This window comes from Delphinus delphis, chromosome 6 (genome assembly GCF_949987515.2).
Source record: "Delphinus delphis chromosome 6, mDelDel1.2, whole genome shotgun sequence".
NCBI classification, from domain to species: Eukaryota; Metazoa; Chordata; class Mammalia; order Artiodactyla; family Delphinidae; genus Delphinus; species Delphinus delphis.
Genome location: NC_082688.1, coordinates 48,701,672 through 48,725,163, shown reverse-complemented (window position 1 = coordinate 48,725,163; position 23,492 = coordinate 48,701,672). Strand labels below are relative to the sequence as shown.

Sequence of the window (23,492 nt, the reverse complement as noted above, 5' to 3'; positions counted from 1 at the left end):
AGTTACACAGGTTGTGTTTAAAGTCACTTAAATTTGGCTTATATATTTCACACACTTCACAAAAGATGTAAGAACTTCATTTTCATGCACAACAAAAGGACCAGGTAGTCACAAGGTCAGGGCTGTTAAATACTTTGTTTCCCAGGTTCTGCTCGGTTCTCTCCAGAAATCACGATGAATGGAAACACTCATGCTCATAATTTCTTTCTCCTACTTTCAATCTGGTCCAGAATGAGGCCCTGGAGGTGCTGTGATATCCTGCTCTGTGGTCAAAGAATAACGATTTCACCTCCTTCTTAGATTTCTCTACAGATTTAGAGAGGCTTCTGGCTTTGTAAATGTGCTCCATACGTAAAACCATCAAAGTGTTAGGATGTAAGTACATCAAACTAGCAAAAGCTAATCTAAGGAACAAAAATAACAAAATCTTGGTTCAAACTCTGGTGCTGAGACTTGGCCTTCCCGAGAGTCACCGAGGAATGGTCTTGAAATGTCAAGTGCCTATTACAACTGCGTTGATTATGAACAAACATGGTTCCTCCTCCTCATTATCAATCAATATGGAACCAGGGGTGCATGAACCCTTTAAGGTATATTGCAACTTTGCATGTATGTACATTTTTTTCTGGGAAGCGGGCCCAGAGGTTTCATTAGATCCTCATAGAGATTCGTGACTCAAGGAAGTTTAAGGGCAACTGATCTATTCTCAAATGTGTGTTCGCTGAGGGGGAAATAGCCAATATGGAGTTCAATAAAAATTTAAGTGTTTCTAGAGCAATTATATATGAGGGACTCTGGTGACTTATTTCTTATTCACTTAAATCCAAGGAGTGAAGAAGGAATTCTTTAATTCTTTATATGTGGCCACATCATTATCTCTACAACTGAAAAGCTTGTTCAGAAGGTTTTGGGTTTTGTTTAAATATTTAAAGGCTAGAGATTTTGTCCATGTACTTACTTGATTTCACATAATGAGACAATTTGGAGTTCATAACTACAGAGAAACAAAAGAGCCAGGTAGTATTTGGGGCCAGAGACATTAAGTCCTTTTCCTTAAAGATCTTTTTTTTTTTTTTTTTTTTGCGGTACGCGGGCCTCCCACTGCTGCGGCCTCTCCCGTTGCGGAGCACAGGCTCCAGACGCGCAGGCTCAGCGGCCATGGCTCACGGGCCCAGCCGCTCCGCGGCGGCATGCAGGATCCTCCCGGACCGGGGCACGAGCCCGCGTCCCCTGCATCGGCAGGCAGACTCCCAACCACTGCGCCACCAGGGGAGCCCCTCCTTAAAGATCTTTGTTCGCTTTGAAATCAGTGATCCAAATAGGAATCCGAAGATTTCTTTATCCCACTTTAAATCCAGATTCGGATCTAGAAACGTATGCCTATATTCTCGAGTCCATAATACTATCTGGCTTAGACTGGCTTGTCTATTCTGATTGTACTTGGCATAATCGCTTTGTGTAGGAGAAACCAGACTAAATGAGACGTCATGACAGCAAGTGCTTCCGCACAAAAAGGGGCAGAGGGAAGGTAGTGAGTCATGTTCTAGTTTGGTACAAGGAAAAGCTGAGGTCATAGGGATTTAAAAAATTCATAATTTCAACATCTGTCAAAATTTAACATAATGAACTCTTTCAATGGAACTCCTTGGATATTAAAAAATCCTGGTTATATCTCAAGGTGATAGAAAAGTCCAAGCCTTTTAAGAAAGCTCTATATGTCTGTTTATATACTATATATTAACATGTCTCCCTGGGTAAATGCATATATATGTATATAAGCAGCATATACTACAGAACTCTTTACATGTTTATTTGTTTTCTATTTTAGTCTACTGTATCTTTTTTATAACTCTGTGTATAAGAAAAATATTCACGGTATGCGTGCAACTGATGGCTTGGGTTGATACCAAACTCCCAGTCAATTCTAAGGTTATTTATGGTTTTGAAACTTCCTTAAAAAGTGCTTTGGAACATCCCATAAAAAAGATACCAGCCCTTGAAAAACTCCAATTAAATTTACGCTGAGCTCAGATTAAATGGCAAAACTCTAGGTATGAAAATATCTACATGTAACCAGATATTCATATACAAAATGCTCGCGTGATGAGTGGTGCGGAAAATTGGCAGTTACATCCTGGAGACGTTCAGAAGACATGGTAGACTCATACAAATGATGAAGGTCACACAGCAGCATCACACATGACATGGATGGTGAGAAGATAACAGTATCCCATATGGCAGTTTTAGGTGAGTTCTGCCTACTATTTTTTTAAGTTCACTATTACATATTCAGTGAGTGGCTTCACTGATGACAGGTGAGATACAAAATAAATTAAAAAATATAAAATTATTTAATTACATTCATCCTGAGCTTGCTTGACTATACTTGAATGCCCACTGTTTATAATAAACCACTTGACATCTGTTTTTAACATCAATTCTTCTTTCATTTTGATTGCAATACAAAAAGGCATTTCTTTTCCCTTTATTTTCTTCAAAAAAGATAAAAGTTGTGGCACCAGAAACGAATACATAAGAGACAGGTGAACTATGACTGTTACCTTGTTTTTTCTTTATAATGATCAATTACAGAAGTGTTGGCATGAGAAGGATGTGGGACGTTAGGTAGAACTGCTTGCTGCCGGCTTATACTGAATAAAAAGGATGCTCTTCATCAGTCACCAGTGATGGAGCCAATGTGAAAAGAAAACAGAATTGAAAGTTTAGAATAGCTCATTTGTATGCTGGCTGTTCTATTTTATTTTTGCAATTTAGCCCTGCATCCTAAAACTCTCGATAACGGTCAGAAATGGAAAGATGACTCCTGGCACGGACAGTGCTTGAAGCCCCATTCATTCCCAGAACTCATGGCTTTCTGAAGTGACTAGTGATACACATTCATCTCAACCCTTCTTCTCCCTCTTTCCCCTCCCTGCCCATCAAGTGTAAACATGACTTAAATCCCATGTTTGGCACTGGGCCAAAACAAATGCTTTCTTGATCTCTGCCCAGAAGTCACCTTTGAATTAACACCTCCCAAAGCAATATTTGTTTTGCTCAGCTAAGAATAAAGCAGATAAGTTTCAAGAAACGGGAACAGGTGAATTTGGGGGAGACTTTTAGGGCTGGATTCTTGAGCCTCCTGCAAAGCTTACTGGGAGGTTTAGTTGTGTTTGCTTTCAAAGCTGTGGAAAGCGGAGGTTCTGGAGAGTCTCCTCATGGACAGACTGTCCCCTCGGCCCTCTGGCTTGGAGGACTTACTCCTCTGGAAGGGATTTCTCAGGCTTGCTGCGTTCCGCTGCCTGTCGAGCTTGTCACTGATGGAGAAGCTCTTCCTGGTGTGTGCATATGGCACACTTGGCTCCTCTGCTGAGTAGCTGCTGGCACGCTCTAGCTTGGGAACTGTGATGTTGTTGGACAGGGTTCTGTCTGAATTATCACCCTCCTGGGGGCGTATTGCAATGGCGGCTCTCCGGCCCTTGGCCTCATTCTCCTCACTGTCAGAGCTGGGGTGACTCAGTTCTGCTTCTCGTTCGGGATGGCAGCATGATGAGTCCTCCACTTTTCCTCCGAGATCTCCTGGGAAGGTGGCTCTGTCAGCAATCACTTGAGGGGCATTGACACACCTTGTGTCAATACAGTCTGTAATACTTGTGTATTCTGCTGTTTTCACAGGCACCCCAATGTTGGCATAATAGCTCCTCAAAGGAGAAAACATAAAGCTGTGAGATTTCACGATGGGGGCCTCTTCTAGAAAGAAGGGGGTGGTGGCTAGGTAGCGGCTACTTTTGGAACGCTCGATGGTGTGGTACATTGGAGGGTCAGTGTCCCACAGGTTTTGGCATTCCGGGTGGTGGGTATAGTCTGAAGAAAAAGATTTAGTGTCCATGGAGGTGATGTCCTCGAAATCAGTGTTCCGGCTTGGAGGTCCGTCTGTGGGTGCAAGAGTTGCATAGGCACTACTTGAAGGAGCTGTGGAAGATACTGGAGCCGAAAAGCTTGGCTCTCCCAGCCCAAGGATGTTCATGGAATTGTCCAGAGGGTCTATATCACAGTGGAGCTCATCCATGGCAGAGACATAGATGTCTATACATGAAGACGGTCTCCTGGAATCAGGAACAATGGCCAAGGTGTTTGCAGGGGCTGCAGGAACTTTGGATTCTTTTGCTACAGAGTGGGAACTAGTGGCCCGGTGTAGGCTCAGGGACCTTTCTTTAAAAAGACTCTCCAACTTTTCTATCCCACCTTTGTCTTTCATACTGACTGAATAGAAAGAATGGCTTCGCACACGGGGCATTAGGGTTGGAGAAGTTGGGGACAAGGTCTCCTCACCTGCAGGATCTATACTCTCTTGGAGCTTGAAGGTGTTCCCCTCCTGGCTGTTGAAGCTGCTCTGGCGGACAATGTAGGCTGCGTCTGTGCAGTCTGAGGAGGTCCGCGAGCGGATTTTGTTGGACTCGGCCCGCTCCAGACCCGTCAGGCGCTCCAGGGCTGTAGCCATGCGCCCGATGAGGTCCTCGAGCTGCGCCAGCCGGATGTCCACAGTCTGGAGCGAGGCCCTCATGCAGTGTTCCCTCTCGTTGACTTCCTCCAGCCGCATGGACATGTTCTCCACCCTGGGAGGGAAAAGAGAGCCAGAGTCAGTTGGGGCTGGTTTCTCTGCAGGAGGCTGGAGAGCACAGAGGGGATCAGAGTTACACCCAGACTCAGTGCCCTCGCTGTCCCACTGGAGGGAAACTAAGGGGGTGGGGACGAGAGGATGGCAGTGACCCTGTCACTGAGAATCACAGAATCTCCACCTTCTAGAGCTGGAAGAGGCTTTAGAGATTATTGAATCCAGCTGTTTTTAGCTACTAAACCCCTTTTCCCTCAGTGAAAATTAATGCTCAATCCTGATAAATAAACACCAAAGTTGAGTAGTTCTTCTTCAAGTAAAGTGGGCCGAAGCCCCACCTTTTCCCACCCTCCTGGCTTCGCTGTGGCTTGGGGCAGGGTTCAATGACCTAAATAAGTATTAGGGTGTTGGCTTATCAGTCACCAACAAAATGAGAATGTTACATTTGGATAACTTTACCCAGACTTTTGTAGTAGAATTGCAGAATGTAGCTATTCTTACTGCAGTGTACATTTAAATTTGTATTCTATGGACTGGGATTATGTTTATTTTACGTTTATATAATAATCTTTTGTTGTTGTTGTTATTCAAAACGATCCTTTTAGAATGTAGTGCCTCCAAAGGAACTGATATAGTACTGTCACTGGGTCACCTGGAGCTGATCTAATTTAACCGAATCCTTTCATTAATAAAGGAAAATCAAATATCAAGAAATTCAGCCAAGATTACATAGAGTAATTTATGGTAAATTACTCTGGAGTGGCTATCAATAAATAAATAGTCCTACTCCTCTGTCTCTGTCTCTCTGGGTAGCTGATCACAGATGCTTTATATTACAGTTATTTCTCCAGGTCTTGACCCTCCCCACTGGAAATTCTTAGGTGTGTGACCTGTCTCATATTCCTGTTCCCATTTCTGTGTTGCCAGCCCAATACATGCCAGGTGTCAATAAAGGTTCACTGAGTCAATCACCGTGATGAACTTGATTTCAACTGTCCAATAGGTTGCCTGGCCATTTATTTATAAAGACAGAGACCACACATTTAAAATAAAATTGTACCATATTTTCACCTGCTCAGATTAACTTGGAAGGGACAAACCAAAGCCAAGTTTTGGTTTGAGCTCAAACTTTCACTTTTAGATGCCCAAAGGCAAATCTTTTAGAGAATCTAAATAAGATCCATTCACAACTTTTTTGGGGAGCATAAAGATACTTTTCCAATACTTCCAATATGCACAGCTAATCACTGACTGCTGACCCTTAAAAGGAACATGGCTGCATGCTTTACGAAGAGCGGTGGGCATCAGAGCTGGGTCCCTCCAGCTGGTATAGTGGTGGTAGTGATGGCGATGGTGGGTTGACAGTAGCAGTGCCTCTATCAGAGAAGACTGTACATTTCAGTGCCAGAATGAAATGTGAGGCATGTGGTCCCCCTCGCTGAGGAACCTGAGGCCTTTTAAAAGCCTCCTCCTCTGCTGCTGCAGCCTTGGGGCCCATTTCTGCCTCTCTTAGCAACAACCTCCCAACTCACTCTACCTACTCTGCTCTTTTACCTCTCAGCTTCCCTTCACTGGTCCAAGGTTCTGGACTGCTCTCGAGAGCCCTGCTTTGGGAACATTTTTTTCTTTTGCTCCTTCCTGCTGCTCCACAGCCAATCCAGAGCCTCCCGGGGTCCAGGCACACTCTGCCATCATGTCCAGGTGTATTTCCAGCAGACTTATAAATCGAGCAATTCTGTGTCTGGCAAACACAATGCTATTCATCCAGCTGACACAGATGATTCAGAAGGAAAATTCAACTTTCATCTGTTTCACTTTGTTTTGTGGTATAAACATAGCCTGAGAAACAAATTACTTACAATAATAAGTTTGTGTGTCTTACAGACTTACAATTCACTTCTTCACCATCTAGCCTATGGAGTTTTCAAGTATTACAATTTCATTTTTTTTGGTAATTCAATAAGCTTTGCGTAAGTGGACAAAAATACTTCTTCATTAAAGTCAGGAGAAGGACAGATGGTACATTTCTATAGAATGAGGAGTTTTGTTTGGCATACCCTAGGTACTGGGTCCACCTAGCTTTTTAGTGTTGGCAGAGTAACAAAAGGCAGTATAGTTTTCTTCCTCCCTCTCCTGCCCTTTCCTGGAGCCTGGTGTATACAAGATCGGTATGGAAAGAGATAAAGATGCTCTCTGAGCATAAATGCATGCGATCATTAGTCTGAGCATGGTGAGCTATCTCCCTGCACTGTGGGGACCCTCCCCTCCCTGCATCCCACCTCACTTTAGCCCCAAGATCCAATACTGCAGAGAAAACTAGCAGGTGAGAGGCCAAGCTAAGGCACCAAGAGGCAATTGAAGACTAAGGCCTTGGTTGTGGGGAATAAACGGAACCCAGAAACTAAGGAGCCCAAGAGGATGGGAGGAAGAGAGGGGAGGTACAAGGAGGAAGAGGGTCGTCCAGGAAAGCAAGGAGGTGCCCAGTGGAGCCTCAAGAGCAAAGATAAAGAAGCATGGCTCCAGGGGATGGAAGTAGGGGAGGAAAGCCTGCTAGAACAGGGCCAAGGAGCTATTCTTCACCAAATCTTAATTCTCCTGTGGGCTCTGAGGTGCTTTGGAATGTAAGATTTGAATTTAAAAAAAGAAAAAAAAAAAAGGACTGTTTGATCCATTTCCTTTCAGAATTCTAGATGTGTTTAACCACCTAATTATATCATCAATTAGAGCACGGATATAACTGATAGGGGTTTAATGTAGGAGTTATAAAAGAATAAACGTTCCCAGAGTCAAGTTTACATATGCTTGTTCCATAAATAGAGTACTTCTCTTAATCTTTAAAAAAGAATTCTTGAAAAGTTATTTGCAAATGGGCACGCATCACAGATAAAAATAGGTCTGAGGAACAAACCAAGAGTTTCGAGTCATGATTGCAGTTTCTAGGAGCTGACTCTGGTCAAATAAATCAGGAGATAAAATGGAGATAAGAATTATAAGAACTTAAGGATCAATAAGAATTCTTAAGGAGATAGATATGGGAAGTGACTAAGTAAGAAAAGAAAAAGGAACTGTGGAAAGGAAGATGTTGTATGAAGGAACACTTTATTTTTCTTTCTTTCTTTCAAATCTCCAGACCTTGCATGGCTTATTTCAGAATAACTCACAAGGCAATCACAATAGGGACCCAGCAGAACCCTGGGAAGATGTGAGGTGGCTCCTGTTCCCGGGAGGCCAAGAAAGTGACAGCCAGAAGCCCATTAGAGAGGACACAATAGGCTGGTGAAACAAACAAACAAACAAAAACCAGGTAGTAAAACAACCAGCCTCTAACAGCCAATGTGATAAGGAAAAGGGCATTCAAAAGAAGATTCTGGTGGCACAGAAAATATCAACTTCAATATGTAATTTCTTAAGGATTATTGTATTACCTTCCAGAAATTCATCTTCTTTTCTGATAACCTCAAAATGTAGTTAAAGGAAATATGGTAAAAGGAAAAAGAGAACTGGCAGACCATGCCTGCTCTAAATTTCAAATATTCCCTGGAGTGCCAGCAGTAGAATGGGTGTAGGATGAAGAGCAAAAACAATCCCAGAACGCATGAGCCCAATTGTGGGGACTCTTGCGGGGGTGGGGTGGGGGGTGGGGGGTGGGGGTGGGGGGGCAGGGAGGGTATACTGACACAGGTTTTCAGATCAAAGGCAACGATGCAGAGCAGCTAAAGCGAACTCTTGCTTATCCACAGGCTTATCCACCTAATTTGTGAATTATTTAAGTGCTTTAGGCTTATCCACCTAATTTGTGAATTATTTAAGTCCTTTAGGGTCACCTACCCTTCCCTTTGGGCCAGTTATCCTTCTCACTAACTCTGGAACCAAAAAAAGGGAGAAAAGTTTAAACTTGGTTCTATCAATGGAGATATCAAAGATGAGTTTTAGAAAAGGTCATGGTGGCAAGTAGGTGAAGTTCATTTTTTTTGGCTTACATTATTTTTTGGATTATTTATAAATTTCATATATCCTAAGTTATTCCTCTCTCTTTGTTATGAAAAATTATAAGTTGTATATGCTATTAATAGTCATTGTCTAATACGTTTTAGATCCAGGTGAAGTGAAAAAAGGGCATAGAGCCCATTGGTTTGGGAAAGATAATGTTAGATTAAAAGATGACAGCAAGGAATAATGTATATCCCAGTTGCTCCAATTGTTACTGTCAAGGAGAAAATTCAAACTGAAACTTCTGACAGGTGCGGCCCTGCGGGTGGGTGATGGTGAGGATAAACTGGAAGCTCTAAGTTAGGGGTCTGAGAATCAAATGCCTATAGAAGGGTAGATCAACTGAGTAGGTGAAGCAGGCAAGGCGTAAGAGAACAGAGGCAAGGAGTCTGTGTCAGCAGAGAGCACACACAGTCCAAAGGCATTTGGAGTGAATTTTAACAATCATTGCAAGCTCAACACAACAGCCCTCTGTGGGCAGATGCTGCCCATGAGCAACCAGTTTGCAAATTCTGCTTTAAATGAGTTAAAGGAACCAGAAAAGAACTTCCATCTCTGATCAACAGAAAATGTACGTGACCCTTAAAAACCAAAGGGAAGTAAAAAGAAATGCCAGGGACTTCCCTGGTGGTGCAGTGGTTAAGAATCCACCTGCCAATTCAGGGGACATGGGTTCGAGCCCTGGTCTGGGAAGATCCCACATGCCGTGGAGCAACTAAGCCCGTGGGCCACAACTACTGAGCCTGCACTCTAGAGCCCACAAGCCACAACTACTGAGACCGTGTGCTACAACTACTGAAGCCTGTGCGCCTAGAGCCCATGCTCCATAACAAGAGAAGCCACTGCAATGAGAAACCTGCAAACTGCAACGAAGAGTAGACCCCTGCTCATAGCAACTAGAGAAAGCCCGCGTGCAGCAACGAAGACCCAACGTAGCCAAAATAAACAAATTAATTAAAAAAAAGAAAAGAAATTCCAGGAGACTGCAGATAGGAAATGTTTTTTCCTGACATTCAACATTCCTGGATTCTAGGAATTATGGGAGTTTGACATCAATTGTAGGCAGCATTACTGAATGGTTTAGTCGTAGGTTATTAAGCAGATGGTATCTTTTGAGTACTTTAAAGAGACAGGATTAGTTAACACGCAACTACATGGGCTCAATGTTAATCTTGTCTCTCTTTTGATAGTCTAGACTAATAGAGAGACACAGATGTATAATACTTTTGACGAAGTACATTGTGATTTTGGCAGGGAGGTTGACACACTGGAGTGACTAGAGAAATATGGACACCTGGCTGGCTGATTAACCGATGGGCCGATGTCATGAAGAGAGGTAGTTTTTGGAGTCATGCAATATCTTAGTTCTGTCTTGGTTCACCTGATCTGTGCTGGTGACATTTTGGTGGATTATGTTGAAGGCATAGTAGGTATGCTTATCAAGCAAACAATGATATAAAAAGAATAGGATGAAAAATTAATAGACTGATGATAAAATCAGGATCCAAAATTGTCCTTAAAATGCGAGAATAATCAGCCAAAGGGGGAACAACTTAAAGAAAAATTTCACAGCGATGAATGTTAAGTCTTGATTTTAGGTTAAAAACAAACATTTCACAAGAAGAGGTTTGAGGATATTTGAATTAGCTCACGTGAAAAAGCCCTGGTTTTAATTAACTGTAGTCTCACTCTGAACCAAAGACGTGACTTGGCTGCTATGATTGTAATGCAATCTCACAGCAAATAAAATGTATGGATCAAACAATAACTACCAGTTACTGAAAGCATAATATCTCATATATGTTATCTCAATAACTTTTAAGATTCTACAGTTAGGTATTAATACTTCATTTTACAGATGGGGACATAGGTTCAGAGGAGTTAAGTAACTTGTTCAAGGTCACACAGCTAGTTACTGCAGAATTAGTATTAAAATCTTTCCATTATACTGTGTTCTTTCTCTTGTAACATGAAAAGAACTGCTTGTTCTATTGTACTCTATGATTATTAGCCTAGCATATAGTAGATGACAAAAACAGTAAATGAATGAATAAAGGAATTGAATCTAGGCTCTAACTAAAACACAGAATTAAGTTCCATTTAGAGACCACATTTAAAGGGTGACGTTGACAATTTAAAGTGCACACTGAGAAAGTGAGCAGCGTAGTGGGAGACCTGCTGTATGCATGGTAAGTGGTTAAAAGATCTTGGGATATTTAGTTTAGAAAAGACAAAGCAAAGTGGGGAGATGATAGTGATCTTCACCTATGTAAAATACTTTCTCAGAGAGAAATGAATTTAATTTTTTTCTGTATTTATTCATAAGGCTGGTATCTAAGGCAATTTCTCCTCTTTCTAGGAGGTGCTCAAATAGAGGCTGAGTGTAACGACTATGCATTCTTTCAAAGCAAAGTCCTTATATCCCCACCCCAACCCAGGCTCTGCTCAGTACCTGCTTGTCAAAGTGCTGTTGGTCAGGTGTGGGGGAGAAACACTGCTTTGGGTACAAGTAATCTGTATTCACTGACCTCCCGAACTTATTCTGAATGTAAGGTGCCGAATTTTGTATGTTCCACAGTGAATAATTTTGCACCGTCCTGTCCTACTTTAACCTTTATCTTGTCCATCGTATTCTATTCGTGGTCCCCAAAGTGTGGTCCAGAACCAGCATCAGCATCACCTGGGAACTTGTTAGAAATGCAAATTCTCAGGCCCCACCTTAGACATAGTGAATCAGAAACCCGGAGTGGGGACGGATGCCCAGCAACCTATGTAGTAACAAGCCTTCCAGATGATTTTCAGGCCTTCTAAAGTTTGACAACACTGAGTTAGATGTTTCTGGTTGTTCCTGCCTTGGGTGTACACTGGAACTCAATGAGACTGTGGTTTTTGAGGACAGGGCCCTGCCTTATTGTCTGGTATACAGTAAAGATCCAGTATGCATGTACTGAAACAGAACTGAACTAGTTAAAGGATGATGAGCACAGAATTTGATGGAACAAACTCCAAGGATTGGTTATCTTCAGCCAATAGTCAAAAAATCCTCAGAAAAGAAGCCAGTCACCAATGTTGCTTAATAGTTTAGAAATTTGGTTATTTTAATATAATTATCACCAGCTAGATATTGTCCCAAATAAGTGAGGGCACTGGTTACAATCAATTAGCTCATTACATTCTGGAACTGTATTGCTTTAGATACATCATGGTCATTGCTATATAAAAATGGGAAAGTCGGGCTTCCTTGGTGGCACAGTGGTTGAGAGTCCACCTGCCGATGCAGGGGACACAGGTTTGTGTCCCAGTCCTGGAAGATCCCACACGCTGTGGAGCAGCTGGGCCCGTGAGCCATGGCTGCTGAGCCTGCGTGTCCAGAGCCTGTGCTCCGCAACAGGAGAGGCCATAACAGTGAGAGGCCCGCGTACCACCAAAAAAAAAAAAAAAAAAAGGGAAAGTCAAGGATTTTTCAGGATCAAGTTCCTCCAAGGTGTTAATGATCTCCTAAATATTGTATTGAGCCCTATACATACCATTTGGTGACAAAAATATGATTTAATAATGATCCATTTAAATAGACAATTATGGAAGTATATTTGTATTTCTAAAAAGATTCATGCAAATAGAACATGTATAAATAAATTGTATTTTAAAGGTAGTAGCAGGGGGAGAAGCATGGGGCTCACTATGTGAAAAAACCCTTTTCCCAAGTTTTTAGTAGAGCAAAGAACCAGCTCTTAATTTTTCTGATTTCAAATCTCTGTATTGAGGTTATCTAATATGAAGAGAAAATTATAAAATATTTTATATACTATATAGAATGTGCACAGTTAACTTATGTAAATTTAACATATGTATTCAAATGTGTGTTTATACATACTTATCTATTTATCACTCTCTATGCATCTATCTATCCATCTAGCTAGCTAGCTAATGTACAACAGGACAGGTGATTTCACATGCCACTCCACTTAAGGACATGGCCTAGAGAATGTGTGAGATTGGTAACATGGACCCACTCTTCCCTTGGTTGATTCCCTTATGCACCTCGTGGTGCTTCTATTGTGCTGAGTATAATCCTAGTGTTTAAAGATGTTATTTTCGGGTACAATTACAAATGCAAAACAAACCAAAACTACCACCACCAACAACAAAAGCAAAACCTCAAATAAACACAGACAGAAGCAACAGAAGCAGAATGAGGCCCGGGTTTAAGTTCACTTCTCTGGCACCTGGGCTTGGCCGAGAACTCGTCCTGGTCCTCTAGGCCAGTGTTACTCCAGGAGGTCAGCTAACGCCTGGGACACAGGGAGGGTGCGCCTGCACGCTGTCCTGATTTCTGGGAATTGTTCCTCTTGGTCATGCTCTGAAGGGTGGGGCTCTGTAACCACCCACAGAAGAATAGGGCCTTGGGGAAGAAGTCTCCTGGAAGCGTTTGTAGGTGTGGGGTGAGAGCCTCAGTTGGAGGTGCTATAGTTCCTTTATGTTTCCATCCAAAAGGAATTGGTGACAAGGTCACAGTTTACATGCCCTGGTGTCTGTAACTCTCATTCTAGTTCCCCAGAAAGAAAGACAAAGACTTCCTTGCATCTTAACACTCCTTCCCCTACCTTTCTTTCCTCCCAGGTCTGTGGTTTTCTGAATCCAAAAAGCATTTCAAACATATGCTTTGGAAATATGTCTGAGCAATGGACAATGTGTCCACAGGGCACAATTTTCTGGGAACCACATGGCTGTATGTCCATTAATAAATAGCTTTTTCAAGGCCTCAGCATGAGAGAGATCTTTAGATTTGCAGCTCCTTCCTCTGTTTGCTGGAAAATTGCTTCACACCATATCATCATAAAATGCTCTATTTTGCAATGACAGATGTGTATAAAATCTGTGCATGGCTTTAAACTTTATTAATATTGGCTGAGTACGTATGGATACAATCACTCAATAGCATATGTGTATATACTCACTTATCTAGACTGCATTCTTTCAAGAAATAAAGGGCCAGGGACAGAAAAATGCCATTTGTGTAATTTCTACAGAGCCACTAGAGAAAATGTATGACATGGGTAAGCAGACAAAATGTCATTTCATGAAAACTAGAGGCAACTGACTCAAATCTTAGAAGTCTGAGTCATATATCATCTGAAGTCATCAGTATATCATCCTTTTCCCATTATTTATAATTTGCTTCTGCCACCTTTATATTGAAAGTGCTTAAAATTTAAAGTTACACTGCTTTGTAACACTTGGGGTGTTCTTTAGAAGAGTAGTTCCTAAATGCTGGGTTTTGAGCGCCAGCCTGGAATGAAGTTTGTATTAGTCTACAGCAAAATGGGGAAAATAAGAAAATGTAAGTTCATTTACATAAACTTAGATTTATTAACCTTAAAGGATTCTCTTCTCTTCATTTTGAGATTTTTTTCTTACAGCCCTACTGGTCTACAAAACTATTTGGCCAATGAGATCTAAAATTATATAGTAAGTAAGTAAAAAATCTGCCCTTATTTCTTTGCTTTTATCTTGTTCTATAAGAAGAAAAAACAAAACAATTGAAAAAAAAAACCCTCAACCATTATTCTATCTAATTCACAAGTCTCTTGCTATTGTTTATTCAGAAGGTGTTGGGCACCCACATAAGCCAGGCACTAGGACCATCCTCACCTTTGGAGAAGATGCTCAGTGATCTACATGAAACACAAACTTGATGGAGAGCCTTGAGTTGGGCTGGGTCTCTCTTGGTTTATGTCTGGGTCAGAACTTTCCAATTTCTGGTCTGAGCCAGCAACTCTTGCCCTGTCCTGGACTCAACAATCTCTAGTGTCCAGGAAGGCGGCTGCTACTGCCTGCTGGAGAAGTCTAGGGTGTATAAGTCTGGGACTTTGATCTATAGACATTTCAGACAACATTCTGTTCTCTCATAAGCTCGATGATTTCTTGGACAATAAAAATAAGCACAACGGGGTCTCTGTTTTTTTGTGGCCCTGCAAACAAAATCAATTGATAAGGCATGCCATGGTATAAAACAACCCCAGGAGGCATGTACCCATGGGAACACACCTTTCTGAAGTCACTCGTATCCTCTCATCATTGGACGAGTTGAATCGGTCATCCTTTTCTCTGAAATATTCCTCTATGCACTGCTCTTCAAAATCATGTACTTTCTTGAGCTCATCATCAGTTATGAAGAGCTCTGTGGAAAAGAAATGAGAGATATGAGGCAGAGAAGTAAAAGCGATGGCACCTGACTTGTGGGTCGAATGACATTCCTAATCTAACTCAAGGTTAGGGAATGGGGCCCAGATTCTTCACTGAGTCTCAAACTAAATCCAAATCTGGTCAGGCAACTTGTGTCACTGTCCTCTTTCTCTGTGTTAGATTCATTATGGGTCTCTGAAGCTCACCTGAGTACACCTGGTTTACTGCAGAGACCGGTTAGAACTATATATATCATAAGGACAAAAATGTAGCTAAATAAAGGAAAGGGAAGCTATGCAGAGAACGGAGGTTTCTTAAAAACTCAACTTCTGGGCTGAGGAGTGTGGCAGACAGACATTGTTCATTCACCTTACTAAAAGCCCTTTGCAACCCAAGTTCCCTCTTCCCTCTTCCCACTACTGAGACTGGAAAGCCAAATACACATTTCCAGTGTCCGTTCAAGCTAGCAACAACCATGAGACCCAGTTTGGCTCAAGGAACAAAAAAAATCTGCTGCAGGAAAGGGTTGTGTATTGAGAAGAGATTTTGCTTTCCTGATAAACTGTACGTATGTGGCTGCTTCTTTCTACCTTTTTTCCCCTTCATGCTTCTTTCTGCCCTGAACATGAATGTGATGACTGGAAGTGCAGCAGCTATTTCGCTACCATGAGACAAGACAGTGTGACAAGGAATAGCTGACTTGGGGTCTTTGACTTCAGTGAGTCATTGTTGAGCTCTGGGCTATTTATTTACCTTTTCACTTTTTGTTGTGTGAGAAAAGTAAAACCTTACATATTTGTGTTACTGTTAGTCTGGTTTTCTATTTATAGCTGGTAAACAAATTCATAACTGATTCAGTGGTAGAAAGAGCCCAGTGGAAATCTGAACCTTTTCTCCCCCTGAGCTTTCTACTTGCCTAAATGGGTGTTTCAAATGGAAATAGTGAATTTTGGAATTCTTAACCCCTCTCCAACTTTCCAATTTTAATGTCTCGAAAGAAGTCAGGCATTGCTGTGTCAGAGAAGTTGTTAAAAGCTTCAGACTTAGAGAAGCAGTTGATTATTAAGTGGCTTTGGTTTCAAACTTTAGTTGCACTAGTGATCACCTGGAGGTCATTCTTGGGCCACAATCCTAGAGGCTCTGGTTCAGTAGATTTAGTGTAGGTGGTCTATCTGACACACTTTGAGAAACCATGGTAGGTTGCTTGTATGGGGGCTGGATTCCCAATGGTTCTTAACTGTGGGTGGTACCCAGGGGATATTTAGGAATCTGCAGGAGCTATTAGTATTCAATGTGTGGAGGCCTGATGTGCTAAATCTCCTGCAATATGTGGAACAATCCTATATAATGAAGAATTATTCCACCCCAATGTCAATCTAATTTCCTTCCAGAAACACTGGGCTAGAAGGTGGTTGGTGGAGGGTCTTTTTTTTTTTTTGTCCTTGGAATCATGGAAAGCAGGACTGGTTTCCTCATGAAGCCATATAGGCACAACCCTTAAGGCTTGGGAAATGTTTAAGACCTAAAAACATGATAGATCCAAAAATGACCATGGAAAATCAAACTTAGTCACCTACAACTCAACTCATGTCAGGATGCTTAAATTATATATACTGCAGCATTGGGAGCATATTAACATGGTTGATATATCTTGTGGTGGGATGTCTGTAAAGTAAGAAGCTTAGAACCTATGAAGGTGTTAAAACAGCCCTGCTGGAGCCTGGTTTTATCTCACTAAGAAAGGTGTGAGGCTAAGAGTGCTCGCTTTAAGCCTCTCCTGTCTCCCTTCCAGCACCATTTCTCATCATGCATACCCTCCCATCCCTCCCAAGTCTTCGGAGCTGTGGGCAGGAAGCAGGAGGACCCAGGTGCCCAGTGGTCCTGCACGGCCGCGTATAGACGTGGTGGGGATTTCTGCTCTGTAGTTGCGGGGGGTTGTCACTCAAAGCTTACTCAGGCCATAGTCCCTTTCATCTGGGTCACTCTCGTGTTTTCTCCATCGGCAACACAGGTGCTGGAATATCATGGTCATGTGGCTGAATATGATCAGAGGTGGGGGCAGAACGGGCCTTTCATGGAAAGTCATGATGAGCTGATACCTCTGAAACTTCCACACTTGGTTGGATATTGATTTTACCTCAAAAAATGTATTGCTGAAATAGAGACCAGAGAGAATCAAGTGAGGAAAACCCCTGCTTTCTGGAGCGTCATGCCCCGCTCCTGCCTCAGTCTCCCTACTCCATTTCAAGGGCTCTGAAGAAGGACCCTCTTACTTAAAGACAGCGATGAGGAGGTTGACCAGCAGGATGTTTGCCACTAGGAGGTAGCAGGCCATGATGGCCGGCACGATCCAGGCTCCTGTCTTGCAGGGAGGCAGTTGGATTATTTTACCATCCTCTCGAGTCTCATTCTGTCCACAGGGAGCTGGAGGAAGCAGCACAGGCAAGATGTCAGAAATCGTGTGGCTCTGTGATAGAAACCACAGACTGAGTTGAAGGAGGGGTTTTTACATGAAGGAAAAATACAGCCATCTCAAAACAAACAGAAAAAGGAATTCCAGAAAAGCCAAAACAAACAAACGAAAGCTTCATGAATATCTCTAGGGGCTGTCTCTGCAGAGGGGAGTTGGTTCTGCCAGTCTCCCAAGTTGTCATCTGACACGAAAGAGGTGGGTGGAGCCCCCTGCTGGCTTGCCGAGTCCCTGGGGCACTTGGTGTCCCCCCCAGGAAGCCTGGTGAAGGCTTTCCCAGGGAGCGCCGAGTCTCACTGCCCCGTCAAGTTACTTTCAAAATGTGCTGTGGAGGCCAGAAGCCGACAGCTGTAAGAGCAGCAGCCTCGAGGGGCTATTGACTCGGAATTAACACCGGGGCAGCTGTTAATTGCTTCAAGAAACAACCCAGGGACTCTGAGTTAACGATTTGCTGTCTCAGTGTGGAAGGAACGAAACAGGGCAGCACCTTGGGAAGTATTTAGGGGGACTGTTGCTCAGTGCTCCTGATGGATGGCATTTCATGGGGAGGGGCAGTGAGGGGAGATGGGCCAGGACCCTGGAGCCTGTAGCCACCTGTTTTTCCTGCAGCATTTCCATTCCAAAAATGTGCTTCCAGTGCACAGGGAACAAAACCCAACTGCATTGAATAAATGGGCAAATAGAGAAAAATAAAACATCTGACTGCACAGGGGACCATGTGGGGATCTTTAAAAACTGCCAATGCCCAGCTCCACCCCAGTCAATTGAACCAGAATCTTTGAGGGTGGCCCCGGCATCAACATTTCTTTCAAAATTTCCCAGGTAATTCTCAGGTGCCACTAACATGAGTCTACTGAACTAGAATTAGTCTAGAAACATTATATGATTTTTGACATGCTCTGAAGTCCAAAATACATCTCAATTTATGAGGGTTTTAGTAATATCAGGACACCAAGACTCTGTTTTTATAGCCAGAAAAAGATGGCCAAAGTGCTTCCTTTGGACCAGCCTGTAAGATGATCAGGTGTTGATGGACTCAGATGTTCTCAAGGAGCCAGCACCTTTTTTGTTGTTGGCAGCTGTGGCACTATGCACCCAAGACAGCCCTGTGAGAGGTTCTGATCATTTCCTCCTTTGGAAGGAAAACCCAATGATAGAGCCCGCATTGGCTCCAGGATGAAGTCCAAGCTCTGAGGGTAGCTAGCCTGGTGCCACCTCTTGCTACTTCCCACCTCTCCCTCTGAGCACAAACTGGACCAAGTTTCTTGCAGTTCCTAGAACTGTCACGCCCTCTCTTACTTCCTGATTTTTTTTTTTTTTTTTTTGCGGTACACGGGCCTCTCACTGCTGTGGCCTCTCCCGTTGCGGAGCACGGGCTCCGGACGCGCAGGCTCAGTGGTCATGGCTCACGGGCCCAGCCGCTCCGCGGCATGTGGGATCTTCCCAGACCGGGGCACAACTTGTGTCCCCTGCATCGGCAGGCGGACTCTCAACCACTGCGCCACCAGGGAAGCCCTGATGGGCTATTTCTTGACCTGGGTTGTCGTTACATGGGTTTTCATTTTACACTGGGCATATATGTTTTATGGACTCTTCTGTATATATGATATATCTCACAATGTAATATAAAAAGGAATAAAACAGACAGGCTGCTATCACATTTTCTAGATTCTAGTTAGAATGGATTCATTCATTCAGTGACATTTACTGAGCCCTATAGGGAAGCCCTATTTCCTGATTTTGAGCCATGCTTCTTCTTTCCCTTCCCAAAGGCCCCCTGACACCTTGCTCCCCCCACTCCCATGCTTCACCTGGATGAATCCTATTCACTTTTCAGTGCTTACTTAGCTTTCAGCTAAATTTCTGCTCCTTTCCAGCTGGGACTGGGATAGGTATTAACAAAGATCCTCTGCTTGACCAAACTCCACTCAGGCAGGCTCTTCTGAGCTCTTTTGTGGCCTCAACTTGTGGACTTCCATGCTTGTCTCTGCATTTGTCCAATTTTAGCAAGAATCCTGCTAAGTACGTTTAGCCAGAATCCCCATCCTCAATTTCTAATCACCATCGATATCTAATCAGTTTCCTCATTCTCCACCATCCTCCATCTGAAGTCTGATCACACTGGTCTGTCTTCAGTAAGAATCCATTACGTCAGGTAAGCCAGAACCCCCCTTACTCCTGATGTTTCCTCTTAGTGAACTTCCATCCACTGACCCACACCCAGCTCATGGCTATAAGTTTCCTTTTTTTTTTATTTCTTCACTCAGAGTCGAGCCCAATCTCTCTCTCCTATTACAGAACACCACTGCAGTAGCCCCCCTTGAACAAAGTCTTCCTTACCATTTTTACCAAATGTCATGAATAATTTTTTCTTTAACAAATAATCTTTTCTTTAGTAATTTTGTCTTCCATATAATCCCAGAACTCCGTTTGCTTGCCCCTTTGGGGGGTTTCTCAGCACTGTATCACTGCTGCCAATTTACTGGGCTCTGTGTCCTACGTAAGATTTCCAGTGGTAACATATCTCTTCATGGTTTCCAATTACCTGGCTCAGTGCATACACACAGCACATCCACACATATCCACACATGAAAACTGTTGAGTGAATAAAGGTCACTAAACACAGTTTGGTTGTTGAGCACTAACATTCCCCACAGCTCTGCAAGCCTACTCATGATGGACAGTTCTAGCTCTAAGCAGTTGCTGGCTCCTTCCTTAGGTTCTTCCCAGAAATCCTGCCCTTGGTCTGGCAAGAAGGCTTCTCAGGCTCAACCAGATACCTGGGTCTCTGACACCCACTTGGCTGCAGGCCTCATGGAATGGCTCACTTTGCTTTTCTCTCCTCATGAAGCTTGCCCGGCCACCCTACTCACTTCCTCCTGACTTGACCTCCCTTGGGGTTGTCACTCCTGTGCTGCCCTTTTCTTTGGTTCCTGCTCAGATCTCTATGGGGAAGCCGACAAAGAGCAGGAGAAAGAACTGCTTGGGGTAGGGTACAAAGCACACACAGTTCTTACAGGTGTGATCCCTGATTTCCATTTAATGATGTCCTTCTGAGATTTCTCTTTACATTCTGGGAGAACGTAAAATAAACTTGTGTGGCGCACAGCTCATCCAGCTTTTGACCCCGTATTTAGTGAAGATGCAGACACTTCCTCCACTAGAGAAGAAATCTTCTAGCCTAGAGAAAAACCCAGGGAGAATAGTAGGTGCTCGCTAGTTTCAAGTGGCCGGTGCGCATTTCCATGGGTCTTCAGATAGTGTCATTAACATGTCTCTAGATCTCTGCTTTATTCCCCTACTAGTTGGAAAATTGGACCAACTCATTACCTTTATACAAGATTTAATGTCATCATGATTGGCTCTGGGAACTCTCTGCCAATTCTTTGGGTATTAATTTATTCCACCTTCCCCCACCTTTTTTTCATCCTGCCTTTATAGAAGTAGTATTACTTTAGTGGTTAGGAACATGCATTATAATCCGGCAGACCTGGGTTCAAATCCCAATGCCACCATTTTCAAATGATGCGACATTAGCTTACTCCATGAATTTCAGCCTCCTCATCTGTAAAATGGGGTAGTAATAGTATATATGGGGGGGAGAATGTCAAAATCATTAAATGAGAATGCATGGAAAGCACTTGGCTCAGTATCTAGCATACAGCACTTGATTAACATTAGTTGATGTCATGACTGGTATTGTTATTTTGTAATTAATAGACTTGAAGCGTCTCAAGGTTAGGGACTATGTCTTATTCCTCTTTACTTTACAATCACTAAGCAGAGCACTTATTCTACAAACATTCATTGAGTGGTTATAATATGCTGGGTACGGGAGATGCTGGGGATTAAAGAGACAGTCCCTGTTGCTAAGGAACTCACAGTTTAGTAGGGGGCACAGAAAGGGAATAGAACATTGCATTTAACGGGTGACGTGAGCTCTGCTGGGGGCTCTGAAGAAGCACAGCAGAACTGCTGCAGTCCTTCTAGCCTCGGTCACACTGAGCAGGCTGGTACTCAGGATTAGCCTTGAGGACTACCATCTAGACTCTACAGCAACACGTGCAGTATAAGTGAATTAGATGACCCTTGTGATAATGAAAATAAAAATGAACCGGTAAGAAACAGCCTTCATTTGGTAATATCAGCAAAGAGGCAGTGAACATTATATGCAGCAGTTAGTGCAAAACATTGCTTTGTAATGGCTCCTAGTCGTGTCCTTGCTCAGAGCATTTATCTGCACTAGAAAGTGCTATGACTCAAACTTACAGATGTCTACCCCTGATGAAGATGAACTGGGTGCCTTAAAGCCCTGACAAGCAGATTTGGGGATAAGTTATCTGTTATAACTTATATAAGTTATAGTACCAACCAGTATCTGGGGGTTCATATTCCCAGGGAAATACTCCAGGGCACACAAACCCAAGATGGCCCACGGGTGGATGTTTAGGAACGTGTGGGCTGGTGGCTGCCATTGCGCCTCCTCCTTCCCTGCTTTGGAACCTGACACGAGTGGTTTTTCTCCCAACCCTCTTGCAAGAAGTAAATGCACAGTCACTACCACCCTCATACCAAGTGACATGTTGTCACCTCCCTCTTTGTTGATGACAGTCAGTGCAGGGTGCCTCTGGTGGATGTTTGGTGGTTCCACCTGCCTAGTATATACATTTCCCCTTCCTCTGCTAAGAGCATCCTGGTTTCCCTTTGTGGAGCTATTCCTCCCTACTCTCAGTCCATGAAGTGTGGGTGAAATGAGCTGCATGCAGTTCCATATTGAGGAAATTAATCAGTGTATTTTATCTCCTGATTGCAGTGATTAGTTCAGGGATGGACATGTGATCCTAGCCTGACCAATCAGAGCCAATGAGCATAAACCTTGGGACTTTTGCTAGAACTTGTATTAAAGAGAAGCTCTTTTTACAATGCGATATAAGTCTACCAAGCAAAGAGAGCCTGCCCAGGAGTGACTACATCACAGAGAAGAGAAACAGATTCCTGATTCAGCCATGCCTAAAACCAGAATTCTTCAGTTATATGAACCATAAAATTCCTTTTTTCCTTAAGTCAATTTGAATTGGGTTTCTATCACTTGCAGTGAGTCCTGGCTAATACAGTCACCCTTGCCTCCCTGTCCCCTGTCCACGGTCATTAAGGATGTTGATATTTTGTTTATACCACTCCTGGGAGGCAACATCTGGAGCCTTGGAGTAGCATGAAGAGATTGGAAGAGGCAACTGGCAATGTGAAATCTGACCTGACATCAAGGTTGAATCACAGTTTCAGGGTTTCAGGAGCCAGAGGCTCTGTTGCTCTTTTTCTTCCCCAAACATAGAAGAACTTAAGGGGTCTACACTGCTCAAAGCTCAATTGTCCTCTGACTCAGAAACTAATGATACAGATTTCACTTATTATCAAGTCAGTAGGGTAAACACACTTGAGAAACTGGTCAAAGTTTCCAGCTACTCCCAAAGTGAAGAAAACCTTGCTCTAGAAGCTGATCATAGATAGATTAGGCCAAAGAAGCCCCAGTGTGTGTGGGGGGTGCGGGTACAGAGTGTAAAGCCTACATCTATGCAATTATGGCCAAATGAGAAGGGATCAAACATTTGGAAATGCAGATTCTCTACAGTTTATCTACGTGGGTCACAATGACACATCACAAGGCAGAAAGTTGGAAGTGCATTAACGAGTAGAAGTGAAATGGATGACTGGGCTCTAGAACAATGATAGGTTGTGCAGTTATAATCCAGCCAGGTTACGCAGGTCAGAGTAAGAACGTCCTCCCCTTTCTGTACATGTTCTGGAGAGCAGCCTTCCAATGGCTAAAATTTTTTTTATCATAAATTTTTATAATAACTAAAATAAGGGTCAACAGAGTCCCTCACTAGAATGTAAGCTTCATGTGGAAAAGCATTTTTGTGTGTTTTGTTCACTAAAGAAACAACAGCTATAACACTGCCTGGCACATAGCAGATGCTCAATAAATATTTGCCAAATGAATGCAGGCAGGAATATCACATACTGTACATTTGACCTGCAATGTCAGGCATTTCTGTAAGGGTTACATTCGATCAATTTCACTGGGTCAGTGGTTGTTTTCCTATTTACTTCAAGATCTTAAGTGCCACCATGACCTGCTAACATGAGATGGTTCCTGTAAGAGCAAAAATCTGAAAGAGGGGAAAAAATAGATTCTTGATTATTTGTTTTTGCAATTAACTTGCAAAGGAA

At 42.9% G+C, this 23,492-nt stretch overlaps 1 protein-coding gene across 1 annotated transcript in view; it reads right to left on the bottom strand.

The window, feature by feature from the left end:
* Window positions 1–1,080: 1,080 nt before the first annotated feature.
* The window catches only part of LOC132427661 (transient receptor potential cation channel subfamily M member 3), an 88,329-nt gene continuing 65,917 nt past the window's right edge, over window positions 1,081–23,492 (bottom strand). The window contains exons 11-14 of the mRNA XM_069540807.1: window positions 17,065–17,215; window positions 16,745–16,944; window positions 14,654–14,786; window positions 1,081–4,616 (exon numbers count right to left, since the gene is read on the bottom strand). Coding sequence (XP_069396908.1) covers window positions 3,164–4,616; window positions 14,654–14,786; window positions 16,745–16,944; window positions 17,065–17,215 — 1,937 coding nt within the window. The 3' untranslated portion in view covers window positions 1,081–3,163. The remainder of the gene's footprint in view (window positions 4,617–14,653; window positions 14,787–16,744; window positions 16,945–17,064; window positions 17,216–23,492) is intronic.